The sequence below is a fragment of the Anomaloglossus baeobatrachus genome, chromosome 4 (genome assembly GCF_048569485.1).
Source record: "Anomaloglossus baeobatrachus isolate aAnoBae1 chromosome 4, aAnoBae1.hap1, whole genome shotgun sequence".
Taxonomy (NCBI): domain Eukaryota; kingdom Metazoa; phylum Chordata; class Amphibia; order Anura; family Aromobatidae; genus Anomaloglossus; species Anomaloglossus baeobatrachus.
In genome coordinates, this window is record NC_134356.1 from 663,967,624 (window position 1) to 663,980,377 (window position 12,754).

Consider the following 12,754-nt stretch of genomic DNA (forward strand, 5'->3'; position numbering starts at 1 on the left):
TCTCCCCAGGTTGTGAGTGGTATTACAGCTCAATCCCCTTCATTTCCAATGAGCTGCACTACCACAAACAACTTGTGAACACAAGAGGCGCTGTTCTGGAGAAGAAAAAAAAATTAAATGCAGTGACATTATAACTTTGTGCTGTGATGTGACGTGAGTCATCACCCACCTGCGGCTGGATCTTCTGAGCGTCCGGTGATTTCTTCCCCCCGCAGACCCCCTACAGAAGAGAATCGCAGCCATCGCTGATCTGGACACCAATAATGACGACACAACAACAGAATCTTTTATAGAAACCGAGTTTAATGCTCCTCCTGCCCCGAGCTCTACAGAGGGTGGTATGTGGGGGAGGGGCAGGTGTATGGGTGGTCCCCGCTCAGTCACTACAGTCCGGGGGGCAGTCATGCTCCATACAGACCCTCATTGGCGACGTGAGATGAAGAGACAGTTAGAGGGACAAGATGATCAAAGGGCATGGCTCCCGACAATCCGAAAATAAATAGACCCCTCCCAAAATTAATAAAAAAAAAAAAAAAGGACGGGGTGAGGACAAAAGACAGGTGGATCTGGGGAGGATGGGCCCTGATCTGTCAGTCACAGGGGAGTCGTGTCTTGTGCCTCAAACACAAAAGGAAGGTTACGACCCAGCACCCCCAAATCTCATTTCCCGCTGGGGGGCTTGTACGGCTCGAGGAGGAGGTTAGAGAAGGTGTTGACGTTTTCCACCCCTCGGACCTCGTGAGGGAGAAGGGGAAGCTTCACAATATGGAAATCTTCATACAGATCCTCCATCTATGGGTAAAGAAACAGTGGTCAGTTCACGGGACCATCAGGATCAGTGAGAGAGTGACACCTGGTGGCACAGAGAGGTACTGCAGCCCGGATATAAATACTGGACCCACACCTCTGGCATATATCCAGATAAACCAAGCAGATGTTTCCTTCTATGTGTGCCCACTGTAATCCAGCCCCCCAGAAGAAGTAGTGGGGTCCGATATCTCCCCATCCTGCTCTATAACATCACCCACCTGTTCACTCCCCACGTGGCACTTACCTGGTCCAAGTATTTAGACTGAATCTTGTGCCTGGCCTCACACATACGACAAGGCTTCTCGGGGTCCGGAAATACCAACTGGTTAACGATAATATTGTGCGTGTCTATTTTACACTTCGCCAATTCCTGGATCAGACGCTCCGTCTCATAGAGAGAAAGGAACTCCGCAATACACACACAGATGAAGGTGGTCTGCTCCTGTGTACGAGACACGCCGCATCACAACACTACCAACCCTCACCATAGGGGGCAGGATTATAGCAGTTATATTCCTGTACATAGGAGGCAGTATTATAGCAGTTATATTCCTGTACATAGGAGCAGTATTATAGTAGTTATATTCCTGTACATAGGGGGCAGTATTATAGTAGTTATATTCTTGTACATAGGGGCAGTATTATAGTAGTTATATCCTTATACATAGGGGGCAGTATTATAGTAGTTATATCCTTATACATAGGGGGCAGTATTATAGTAGTTATATCCTTATACATAGGGGGCAGTATTATAGTAGTTATATTCTTATACATAGGGGGCAGTATTATAGTAGTTATATTCCCTGCACATAGGGAGCAGTATTATAGTAGTTATATTCTTGTACATAGGGGGCAGTATTATAGTAGTTATATTCTTGTACATAGGGGCAGTATTATAGTAGATATATTCTTGTACATAGGGGCAGTATTATAGTAGTTATATTCTTGTACATAGGGGCAGTATTATAGTAGATATATTCTTGTACATAGGAGCAGTATTATAGTAGTTATATTCTTGTATATAGGGGGCAGTATTATAGTAGTTATATTCTTGTATATAGGAGGCAGTATTATAGTAGTTATATTCTTGTACATAAAAGCAGTATTATAGTAGTTATATTCTTGTATATAGGAGGCAGTATTATAGTAGTTATATTCTTGTATATAGGAGGCAGTATTATAGTAGTTATATTCCTGTACATAGGGGGCAGTATTATAGTAGTTATATTCCTGTACATAGGGGGCAGTATTATAGTAGTTATATTCTTCTACATAGGGGCAGTGTTATAGTAGTTATATTCTTGTACATAGGGGCAGTGTTATAGTAGTTATATTCTTGTATATAGGAGGCAGTATTATAGTAGTTATATTCTTGTATATAGGAGGCAGTATTATAGTAGTTATATTCTTGTACATAGGGGCAGTATTATAGTAGATATATTCTTGTACATAGGGGCAGTATTATAGTAGTTATATTCTTGTACATAGGGGCAGTATTATAGTAGATATATTCTTGTACATAGGGGCAGTATTATAGTAGTTATATTCTTGTACATAGGAGCAGTATTATAGTAGTTATATTCTTGTATATAGGGGGCAGTATTATAGTAGATATATTCTTGTACATAGGAGCAGTATTATAGTAGTTATATTCTTGTACATAGGGGGCAGTATTATAGTAGATATATTCTTGTACATAGGGGCAGTATTATAGTAGATATATTCTTGTACATAGGAGCAGTATTATAGTAGTTATATTCTTGTATATAGGGGGCAGTATTATAGTAGTTATATTCTTGTATATAGGGGGCAGTATTATAGTAGTTATATTCTTGTACATAGGAGCAGTATTATAGTAGTTATATTTTTGTACATAGGGGGCAGTATTATAGTAGATATATTCTTGTACATAGGGGCAGTATTATAGTAGATATATTCTTGTACATAGGAGCAGTATTATAGTAGTTATATTCTTGTATATAGGGGGCAGTATTATAGCAGTTATATTCTTGTACATAAAAGCAGTATTATAGTAGTTATATTCTTGTATATAGGAGGCAGTATTATAGTAGTTATATTCTTGTATATAGGAGGCAGTATTATAGTAGTTATATTCTTGTATATAGGGGGCAGTATTATAGTAGTTATATTCCTGTACATAGGGGGCAGTATTATAGTAGTTATATTCCTGTACATAGGGGGCAGTATTATAGTAGTTATATTCTTCTACATAGGGGCAGTGTTATAGTAGTTATATTCTTGTACATAGGGGCAGTGTTATAGTAGTTATATTCTTGTACATAGGGGGCAGTGTTATAGTAGTTATATTCTTGTATATAGGGAGCAGTATTATAGTAGTTATATTCTTGTACGTAGGGGGCAGTATTATAGTAGTTATATTCTTATACATAGGGGGCAGTGTTATAGTAGTTATATTCTTGTATATAGGGAGCAGTATTATAGTAGTTATATTCTTGTACATAGGGGGCAGTATTATAGTAGTTATATTCTTGTATATAGGAGCAGTATTATAGCAGTTATATTCTTGTACACAGGAGCAGTATTATAGTAGTTATATTCTTGTATATAGGGGGCAGTATTATAGTAGTTATATTCTTGTATATAGGGGGCAGTATTATAGCAGTTATATTCTTGTACATAGGAGCAGTAATATAGTAGTTATATTCTTGTATATAGGGGGCAGTATTATAGTAGTTATATTCTTGTATATAGGGGGCAGTATTATAGTAGTTATATTCTTCTACATAGGGGCAGTATTATAGTAGTTATAGTCTTGTACATAGGGGTAGTATTATAGTAGTTATATTCTTGTATATAGGGGGCAGTATTATAGTAGTTATATTATTGTATATAGGGGGCAGTATTATAGTAGTTATATTCTTGTACATAGGGGCAGTATTATAGTAGTTATATTCTTGTACATAGGGGGCAGTATTATAGTAGTTATATTCTTTTACATAGAGGGCAGTATTATAGTAGTTATATTCTTGTACATAGGGGGCAGTATTATAGTAGTTATATTCTTGTACATAGGGGGCAGTATTATAGTAGTTATATTCTTGTACATAGGGGCAGTATTATAGTAGTTATATTCTTGTACATAGGGGGCAGTATTATAGTAGTTATATTCTTTTACATAGAGGGCAGTATTATAGTAGTTATATTCTTGTACATAGGGGCAGTATTATAGTAGTTATATTCTTGTACATAGGGGCAGTATTATAGTAGTTATATTCTTGTACATAGGGAGCAGTATTATAGTAGTTATATTCTTGTACATAGGAGCAGCATTATAGCAGTTATATTCTTGTACATAGGAGCAGTATTATAGCAGTTATATTCTTGTACATAGGAGGCAGTATTATAGTAGTTATATTCTTGTACATAGGAGCAGTATTATAGTAGTTATATTCTTGTACATAGGAGCAGTATTATAGTAGTTATATTCTTGTACATAGGAGCAGTATTATAGTAGTTATATTCTTGTACATAGGGGGCAGTATTATAGTAGTTATATTCTTGTACATAGGGGCAGTATTATAGTAGTTATATTCTTGTAAATAGGGGCAGTATTATAGTAGTTATATTCTAGTACACAGCGGCAGTATTAAAGTAGTTATATTCCTGTACATAGGGGCAGTATTATAGCAGTTATATTATTGTATATGCAGTCAGTATTATAGTATTTGTACTATTAGGTGCAGGCCGATATTCTGTCATTAGCTGCTCATCTCACCGGATCCTTGAACTGTTCGCTGACTGATCTGATGACCGGCAGGGTCTCTTCTAGCTTGGAAGCGAGCTGATCGGCATTCATGTCCCCAAGACCCAGCATATTACACATCTGAGGGCAGGGAGTGAACATTAGGCCTCACACTGGGCACATGACTGATTCCGGCGGATGGATGAGGAGCGGCTTTACCTGCGATATAAATGGGCTGATCTGATTCTTGATCTGCATGAGTCTCCCCAGGCCTCGCTCCACAATAGTCGGGAAGTTGAGAAGTCGCAGTGTGTGCCCAGTAGGGGCCGTATCAAAGACCACCACCGAGAAATTCATCCCTTTTACCAGCCTGAAGGAAACAGATATAATCAGCGATTATGTATTAAAGCAATCTGTACATGGAAAGTCTATCAGCTCTGCCAGGCCGGGTGCAGCATGCAGTCAGTGAATGGAAACCGACGCTGATCCCTCTCTGCTCTGCCGATCCCTCACCTCATCACCTCCGCGTAGCTCATGGCTTCATCTATCCCAGGGAAGGCGCTCATAGCCTCCTGCATCATCTTCTTGCCCATACTCAGCATATTGTCCTCCTCAAAGATCTCGTCGGGTAACTCGGCCACCCCCAGACTGGGGTCTATCTCCTGCACGAGAAAAGGGGGAAGGAGGAATTATCTGGATAGACAGATAGAGACTTGCAGAGGAGAGACAACTCACCATGGCAAACAGGTTATCGTAGCCGCGCACTTTGGTGGGGACCTTGGAGAACTTCTGGTCGAAGGCGTCTGAGATGTTATGAGCGGGGTCCGTGGAAATGATCAGGACGCTCTCCCGAATCCGAGACAGCTGGACGGCCAGACTGCAACTGAGGGGACAGACACACAGCTCAGCGCCGGACACCACAACACGGGGAAGGGCACAACAATCTGCCAATAATGGCACCTGGAGGGGGGGGTGATATCTGACACAAGTGACCGGTCAGTTGTAAGGATCGAAGGAACAAGGGCCAACCTGTGATCCCCAAGAAACAACATGGGCTCCCGGTAGACGGCGGGTCTCGCGGGGTGCCCCCGGTAGACGGCGGGTCTCGCGGGGTGCCCCCGGTAGACGGCGGGTCTCGCGGGGTGCCCCCGGTAGACGGCGGGTCTCGCGGGGTGCCCCCGGTAGACGGCGGGTCTCGCGGGGTGCCCCCGGTAGACGGCGGGTCTCGCGGGGTGCCCCCGGTAGACGGCGGGTCTCGCGGGGTGCCCCCGGTAGACGGCGGGTCTCGCGGGGTGCCCCCGGTAGACGGCGGGTCTCGCGGGGTGCCCCCGGTAGACGGCGGGTCTCGCGGGGTGCCCCCGGTAGACGGCGGGTCTCGCGGGGTGCCCCCGGTAGACGGCGGGTCTCGCGGGGTGCCCCCGGTAGACGGCGGGTCTCGCGGGGCGCCCCCGGTAGACGGCGGGTCTCGCGGGGCGCCCCCGGTAGACGGCGGGTCTCGCGGGGCGCCCCCGGTAGACGGCGGGTCTCGCGGGGCGCCCCCGGTAGACGGCGGGTCTCGCGGGGCGCCCCCGGTAGACGGCGGGTCTCGCGGGGCGCCCCCGGTAGACGGCGGGTCTCGCGGGGCGCCCCCGGTAGACGGCGGGTCTCGCGGGGCGCCCCCGGTAGACGGCGGGTCTCGCGGGGCGCCCCCGGTAGACGGCGGGTCTCGCGGGGCGCCCCCGGTAGACGGCGGGTCTCGCGGGGCGCCCCCGGTAGACGGCGGGTCTCGCGGGGCGCCCCCGGTAGACGGCGGGTCTCGCGGGGCGCCCCCGGTAGACGGCGGGTCTCGCGGGGCGCCCCCGGTAGACGGCGGGTCTCGCGGGGCGCCCCCGGTAGACGGCGGGTCTCGCGGGGCGCCCCCGGTAGACGGCGGGTCTCGCGGGGCGCTCCCGGTAGACGGCGGGTCTCGCGGGGCGCTCCCGGTAGACGGCGGGTCTCGCGGGGCGCTCCCGGTAGACGGCGGGTCTCGCGGGGCGCTCCCGGTAGACGGCGGGTCTCGCGGGGCGCTCCCGGTAGACGGCGGGTCTCGCGGGGCTGTTTACAATAGACGGCGGGTCTCAGGGGTGTTTCTGGTATATCCCGGTCTCGGGGCGTGTTACCGGTACATGGCGAGTCTTGTGGGATGTTCCTGGTATATCCCGGTCTCGGGGCGTGTTACCGGTACATGGCGAGTCTTGTGGGATGTTCCTGGTATATCCCGGTCTCGGGGCGTGTTACCGGTACATGGCGAGTCTTGTGGGGTGTTCCCGGTTGCATGCCGGTCTTGTGGGGCGTTACCGTTTTGCATTGGGTCTGGGGAGGGCGTTTCCACTACATGGCGGGTCCGATAATGGGGTTGGCAGGTAATAGTACAACCACAAGTAATCACAGAAAGGACAAATGATGACCCGGTGACCGTGTGGCGGCGCCGTGCACTCACTGAGGTGTCTGGGGAGTTAATGCATCAGGTCCCACAAAAAAGCTACTACTGGCGATGATACTCAGGTGTCAGGCGTCGCAGAGTATCGCAGTTTCTACACCACAGAAGGCGTCCGGTAAATCACACTGGTGGCGGGAGCGTCACTGGGGGCAGCAGGATGCACTATGGGGACAAGACGAGCAGCGGGGGCAGAGTGATGGGCGGTGTCTGCTGGAAGCCTCAGCTCCTGGCATAGACACAACACGTCCCCCCACCCAACAATGTACAGATGATAGCGCCCCCTAAATGGCTGATGGCAGCGCCCTCTTCACTGTCAGGACACAATCAGGAAATGGAGGTGATGACTTTGTCTCCTCAGTTCACAGATGTTCTAATCCCTGCCATGTCACCCCCATTCTTTACACTGCCACACAGCTCCTCGGGGGTGTGACCGCAGTTCCGCATGGGCGTGTCCTATAGACATGGGTGTGGCACCTCTTTTACACTGAAGCCAGGGCCTGCTTATCTCCATGGATACAGGCTACAGAACAAGGAGTGGTCAGATCCTGCAGTCACGTGACACTGAGTGTCCAATAGCCGTCACTGAGAGAAAAATGCCCCTCCCTCAGATAATATAGTATCAGCAAAACCCGCCCCACCCCCTATGCTTGGTTCAGTCCACCTTTAGTCCCTACCTGCAGGTGGTCTTGCCCACTCCGCCCTTTCCTCCTACGAAGATCCACCTGAGGGAGCGCTGCTCTATCACATTCAGTAAGGTGGGCTCTAGCGGCTCCACATCTGGAGCATCTTCAAACTCATCATCCACCGGCGCAGCCATCTTCTCCTACTATCACGTGACGGCGACAGCTCCTCCCCGCTGCACAACCCTGCACTCACACATTCCAGCAGCTATCTCCTCTCACCAATCCAAGCGAGGCTTGTGGGCAGGATCTCTTCCGCTATTGGTTAGCTGAAATGTCAATCACTGTAGGACAGATACACCTTTGCCTATGATTGGCTGATTATAATGCCGATCACTGTCAAACTCCGGATGGGAAAATATGATTGGATAACCAGATTCTTTCCAATTACTGATTGGCCTATTAGCATGCCAATCTCAGACAGGAAGGCCTAACGCAATGAGGCAACCAATAGCTTTCAATTTCGTCACAGCAGTTGCACCCTAACGCACACGAGTCATTGGACAATCAATCTATCAATCATGACGAAACCATTTCGGATTGGGCAACGACACATCTCTTGCGCCCTGTCATTGGCTGTCGGGTTTCTAAGTAAAAAGAAAAAAAAAAATCCCGCCCCCCAGCAACACCGATTTCTTTTACGTCAAGTAGAAGCGGGCCGCCATTTTATTACCGCTAAACCGGTTCCCGCCATTTTTATTGGGTGTCGGTGACCGGGAGGCTTCATGAAGCCACTACGCGCTCTCTAAAGTGGCCACTCATCGTGTAAAGATGGCGGAGAGAAGAAGACGAAGAAGTCCGCGGCCTGGAGCGGGGGAAGACGCCGAGGAGGAAGGGAAGGAGGTAGAGAGCGAGGAAGAGGCCGCCGCCCCGGACTCTCCTCCACCCCCACCGCCCGGGGAGGCCTCAGTCCCGGCCTCCTCCTCCGCCGGCCTCCCCTCCGTCTCCGGGGTGAACCTCTTCGCTAATGACGGCAGTTTCCTGGAGCTTTTCAAGAAGAAGATGGAGGCGAACAGCACCGGCAGCCAGGAGGAGAGCCGGGAGCCGGAGGAGAGGAAGGAGCCGGACAAGAGGAGGCCACACAGCTTCGTAAGACCCCCAAATACGGCGCAGAACTACAAGTCCCAGCATGCCCGGCGGGTCTGCGTGCTGCTGAGGCATGCTGGGACTTGTAGTCTTATGCTCAGCTCTAGCACGACAGCTGGGTGACAGCACTAATCCTCTCCTGCCCACCCTGCTATTCCCAGAGTGCTGCCCCTCTGTTATTCCTCCTGGAAATGAGCGGACCCTACAGTGTGTCCTCCACACACATTACAAAGGGCGACTGTCCGGGGAGGGAGCAGTCTGCTAATGTGGATGGTTGTGCCGGTCATTGTGCCATTATAGGGGTCGGAGCTGATCCCCCGGATGGGACCGGGCTGGTGACTTCCGCTTATTCCCCCGGGATGGGACTGGTGATGGCCATCAATTTCCCCAACTTCTGCTCCTCCAGGACGGGAGGGGGTCGTTGATGGCCACCGACCCCCTCCCCGGGACGCAACCGGTGATAACCACTGATTTCCCCCACCGAGCCAGTGATGGCTACCGATTGACAGTGATTGGCCATTGACCCATCCCAAGGACGGGACCGATGATGGCCACTGATTTCCCGGGACTGGGCTGGTGATGGCCACTGACCCCTCCTCGGGACGAGGCCAGTGATGGCCTGAGATGGGATCTGTGATGGCCACCAATTTCCCTGCCGGGACCGAGCTGGTTACTGTGTTTTTTTCGTTTGTTGTTTTTTTTTTTTTCCCCTCCTCCCGCCCCCCCCTGCCGGGATGGGACCAAGCCAGTGACGGCCATTGATTCCTCCCCCCCTCGGATGGGAGGGGATCTGTGATGGGTGCTGATCGCCTCCAGGACCATATCAGTGATGGCCTCCTCATTCTCTGAGGCTACTGAGCACTGGATTTTTGGAGCCGCCCCACACAAGTGAATGAATGGTGCGGTACTCAGGCGTTCCTGGATCTCTGTCAGCGGCACACGATGGCTGTTCAGATCAGTCGACATGTGCAAGGAAGGATGGGTGCTTGGTGTGTGAGCCCGCAGCTAAGGCAGGAACACGACATATGATGTAAATATACATGATAGGTCGTGAAGGGGTTAAGCCGATGGCTGCCCCGTGTAGTGGACGCTGTCAGATGGGGAGACCTGTGTGTGTGGTTGCTGAAATGTTAACTCAAGTGTCCGGTGGGCGGTCCTGATCCTGGCAAGTGCTCGGCTTCAAGTTATTAGCTCCTCCCCCTTGCTGTTGATTGACAGCTCAGTGTCCTACATCACTACATTCTGCAGAGAAATCTCACACCAAAGCTGTGTAATTTGGGGACTTTCTTCTCAGCAGCATCAGTGACGCCCGGCGTCCGACCATGCGCAGGTCATTGTGATGCAGGACGGTGAGTTGTCTATCAGGACCAGGGTTATGGTGAGGACCCACCCACTGGACACCTGACTCCTAATTTGCATCTCTAATGTTTGCACACCGTTGCCGGCCCACTACTTAATGGACAGAAAAGAGCGGACTCCTTCATAAGAGGCATGAAATAGTTTTGGAGCCAGTATATCCTAGCACATTCCTGATCTCCATGCTTCTAGCCCCTTCATAGATTCTGCCCCCTAAATGCTTCTGTACATAGAGGGTAGCATCACTATATAAGTGCCCCTGGGTGGTGGGCGGCCGGGGACGGTCACAGTGGGGAGGTCCGCCCTTGGTAAGTTTAGTGCTGCCATGTTCCCGCTTCTGTAACGGTCACTCAGGTGAATAGATGTGGAGGACGCGGCCCATCCTAATCCTGACGATTCCCCCTCCCGCACGTGTGTAGGCTCCGGTGAAGGTAGGGCGGCGATGTCTGGAGGTGGGGAGCGTCTTGCGCCTGTCTAACCCAGGCCTCCCTTATATTCTGTCATATAGAGGGACTCAGAGAGGCTGCCAGGGCTCGTATAACGGTTGCAGTCTTCTGTCCCTTCCACCCCCAGGTGGGCAAGCGTAGAGGAGGAGCAAAGCTGGCCCTGAAGACTGGCATGGTCACCAAGAAGCCAAAGACTGAGGAAGAAGAGGTGAGAAACCTTTGTAATGAGATACGAAGATGTAAAGCCGGCGTCCCAACCTCCTGGAAATGATGCACAAAGCCCTGACCCGACTCCTGAGGGTGCAAGTATTCATACTGTCTGATCCAGCGAGGAGCCATACACTGTGTGTCCACCGCCATTAACATGAGATCGGCGGCAGCTATAGGCATAGAAGTGGTGTCTAGGGATAGTAAAGTAGCCGTGCGCTACGCAATGAAACCACCTATAGCGCCACCTGGTGGAAAACAAAGGAGTTAGCATTTTTATCTTGAAAACGGAACGAGATAGAGAAAAAAAGTAAATTATAAAGTTTTGGGCATCATCAATTCAATACGAATCCACACCTTGCATACAGAAATGCTATGATTAGAACGTGTAACACTCACAAGGCTGCGGACGTGAAGCGATACCTCATGGAGACCTTCCTACCAGTCATTGGGTATGGTGGCTGTGTGGAGTGGCCTCCGCTCACCTGACCTGACCCCATTGCACTTCTTTCTGTGAGGTCACATCAAACGGCAGGTGTATGCGACCCCTCCACCAACATTGCAGGACCTACGACCACGTATCACAGATGCTTGTGCAAACGTGTCACCTGCCATATTGCACAATGTGCAGCAAGATACAGTATGCTGTGCAGAGCCCAGATGTGCATTGCAGCTGTCGGGGGGGCCACTGAGCATCAAAGTTAAATGAGCGCCATATGCGTGATCCGCATTCAATGTTCTGGGGGCGTCATGGGTTTCATATCATAGCATTTCTGTATGCAAGGTGTCGATTCGTATTGAATTGATGATGCCCTACAACTTTGTAATTCACTTTTTTCTCTCTCTCGTTCCGTTTTCGAGATAAAAATGCTAACTCCGTTGTTTTCCACCAGGTGGCGCTATAGGTGGTTTCATTGTGTAGCGCATGGCTACTTTACTATTCCTAGACACCACTTCTATGCCTAGAGCTGCTGTTGTTCTCATGTTTATGGCGGTGGACACACTATACTGTATATACCAGACTGCTGCTATAGCCATAGTGATATCCGCGGCGGTGGGCTGTGTAAGTGGCTAGTAACCATAGTGCAGCCCTCTGTGTCCTGATAGCGGGGGACACGTTCTGCTCATCTAGTGATGTTTACCTTGTGTTGTATCTGAGTCTTCTTCCTCCGTCTTCCAGATTCTGGCACATAAGGGTGGAGCGTGGGCTCAGTACATGGCCGAGGTGAAAAAGTACAAAGCTCATCAGTGCAGTGATGATGACAAAACGCGGCCGCTGGTGAAATAACTCGGAGACCCCCCCATGGACTTGTGCTGGATGTGGCCTCTGAGCACGGATCACCAGACCCTACACCTTACTCCTCATATCCTATGGATTATATACTGCTAAGCCCTGTATGGACTCCTTATAAAGAGAGAGACTTTCCTTGTGGCTTCTTCATCTCCCGAGCCGGGGGTGACTGAGCCCCAATCCTCAAAGTATGTGCCCTCCGAGCTACAGCGGGCGGCGCTGACCCCAGCCTGTCTGCTGCCACCGCAAGAAGGAATTCATCTTGTCCTATATGGTTTTTATTTTATTTTTTCCCTTTGAGGGGCACCGTTCAGTTTCACTTCAGTTTTGTAAGAATCCTTTGTGTTATAGCCTTGCATAGATTGTTTGTTTTATTAAATGAAAAGGTGGCTCCAATTACATCCCTGTGCGAGTGAACGTGTGGAATGGTCCTGACCACAGCCCGGCCCAGATTATATGGGGTGGGTGTCTGACCCGTACCACCGCCCGGCCCGGATTATACGGGGTGGGTGTCTGACCCGTACCACGGCCCGGCCCGGATTATACGGGGTGGGTGTCTGACCCGTACCACGGCCCGGCCCAGATTATACGGGGTGGGTGTCTGACCCGTACCACGGCCCGGCCCGGCCCAGATTATACGGGGTGGGTGTCTGACCCGTACCACGGCCCGGCCCAGATTATACGGGGTGGGTGTCT

General features: G+C 49.9%; 2 protein-coding genes across 2 annotated transcripts; one reads left to right on the forward strand and one right to left on the reverse strand.

Moving 5' to 3' along the window:
* Positions 1 to 283: 283 nt before the first annotated feature.
* On the reverse strand, positions 284 to 7,845 carry GET3 (guided entry of tail-anchored proteins factor 3, ATPase). The gene is made up of 7 exons (XM_075343140.1): positions 7,667 to 7,845; positions 5,270 to 5,417; positions 5,048 to 5,196; positions 4,754 to 4,904; positions 4,568 to 4,675; positions 1,055 to 1,252; positions 284 to 792 (listed from the first exon to the last, which is right to left on the reverse strand). Exons 1-7 carry the CDS (start codon positions 7,807 to 7,809, stop codon positions 661 to 663), a joined length of 1,029 nt encoding a protein of 342 aa, XP_075199255.1. The 5' UTR covers positions 7,810 to 7,845; the 3' UTR covers positions 284 to 660.
* A 425-nt stretch (positions 7,846 to 8,270) lies between these two features.
* Positions 8,271 to 12,457, forward strand: TRIR (telomerase RNA component interacting RNase). The gene is made up of 3 exons (XM_075346602.1): positions 8,271 to 8,761; positions 10,688 to 10,768; positions 11,948 to 12,457. Exons 1-3 carry the CDS (start codon positions 8,444 to 8,446, stop codon positions 12,053 to 12,055), a joined length of 507 nt encoding a protein of 168 aa, XP_075202717.1. The 5' UTR covers positions 8,271 to 8,443; the 3' UTR covers positions 12,056 to 12,457.
* Positions 12,458 to 12,754: the final 297 nt, after the last annotated feature.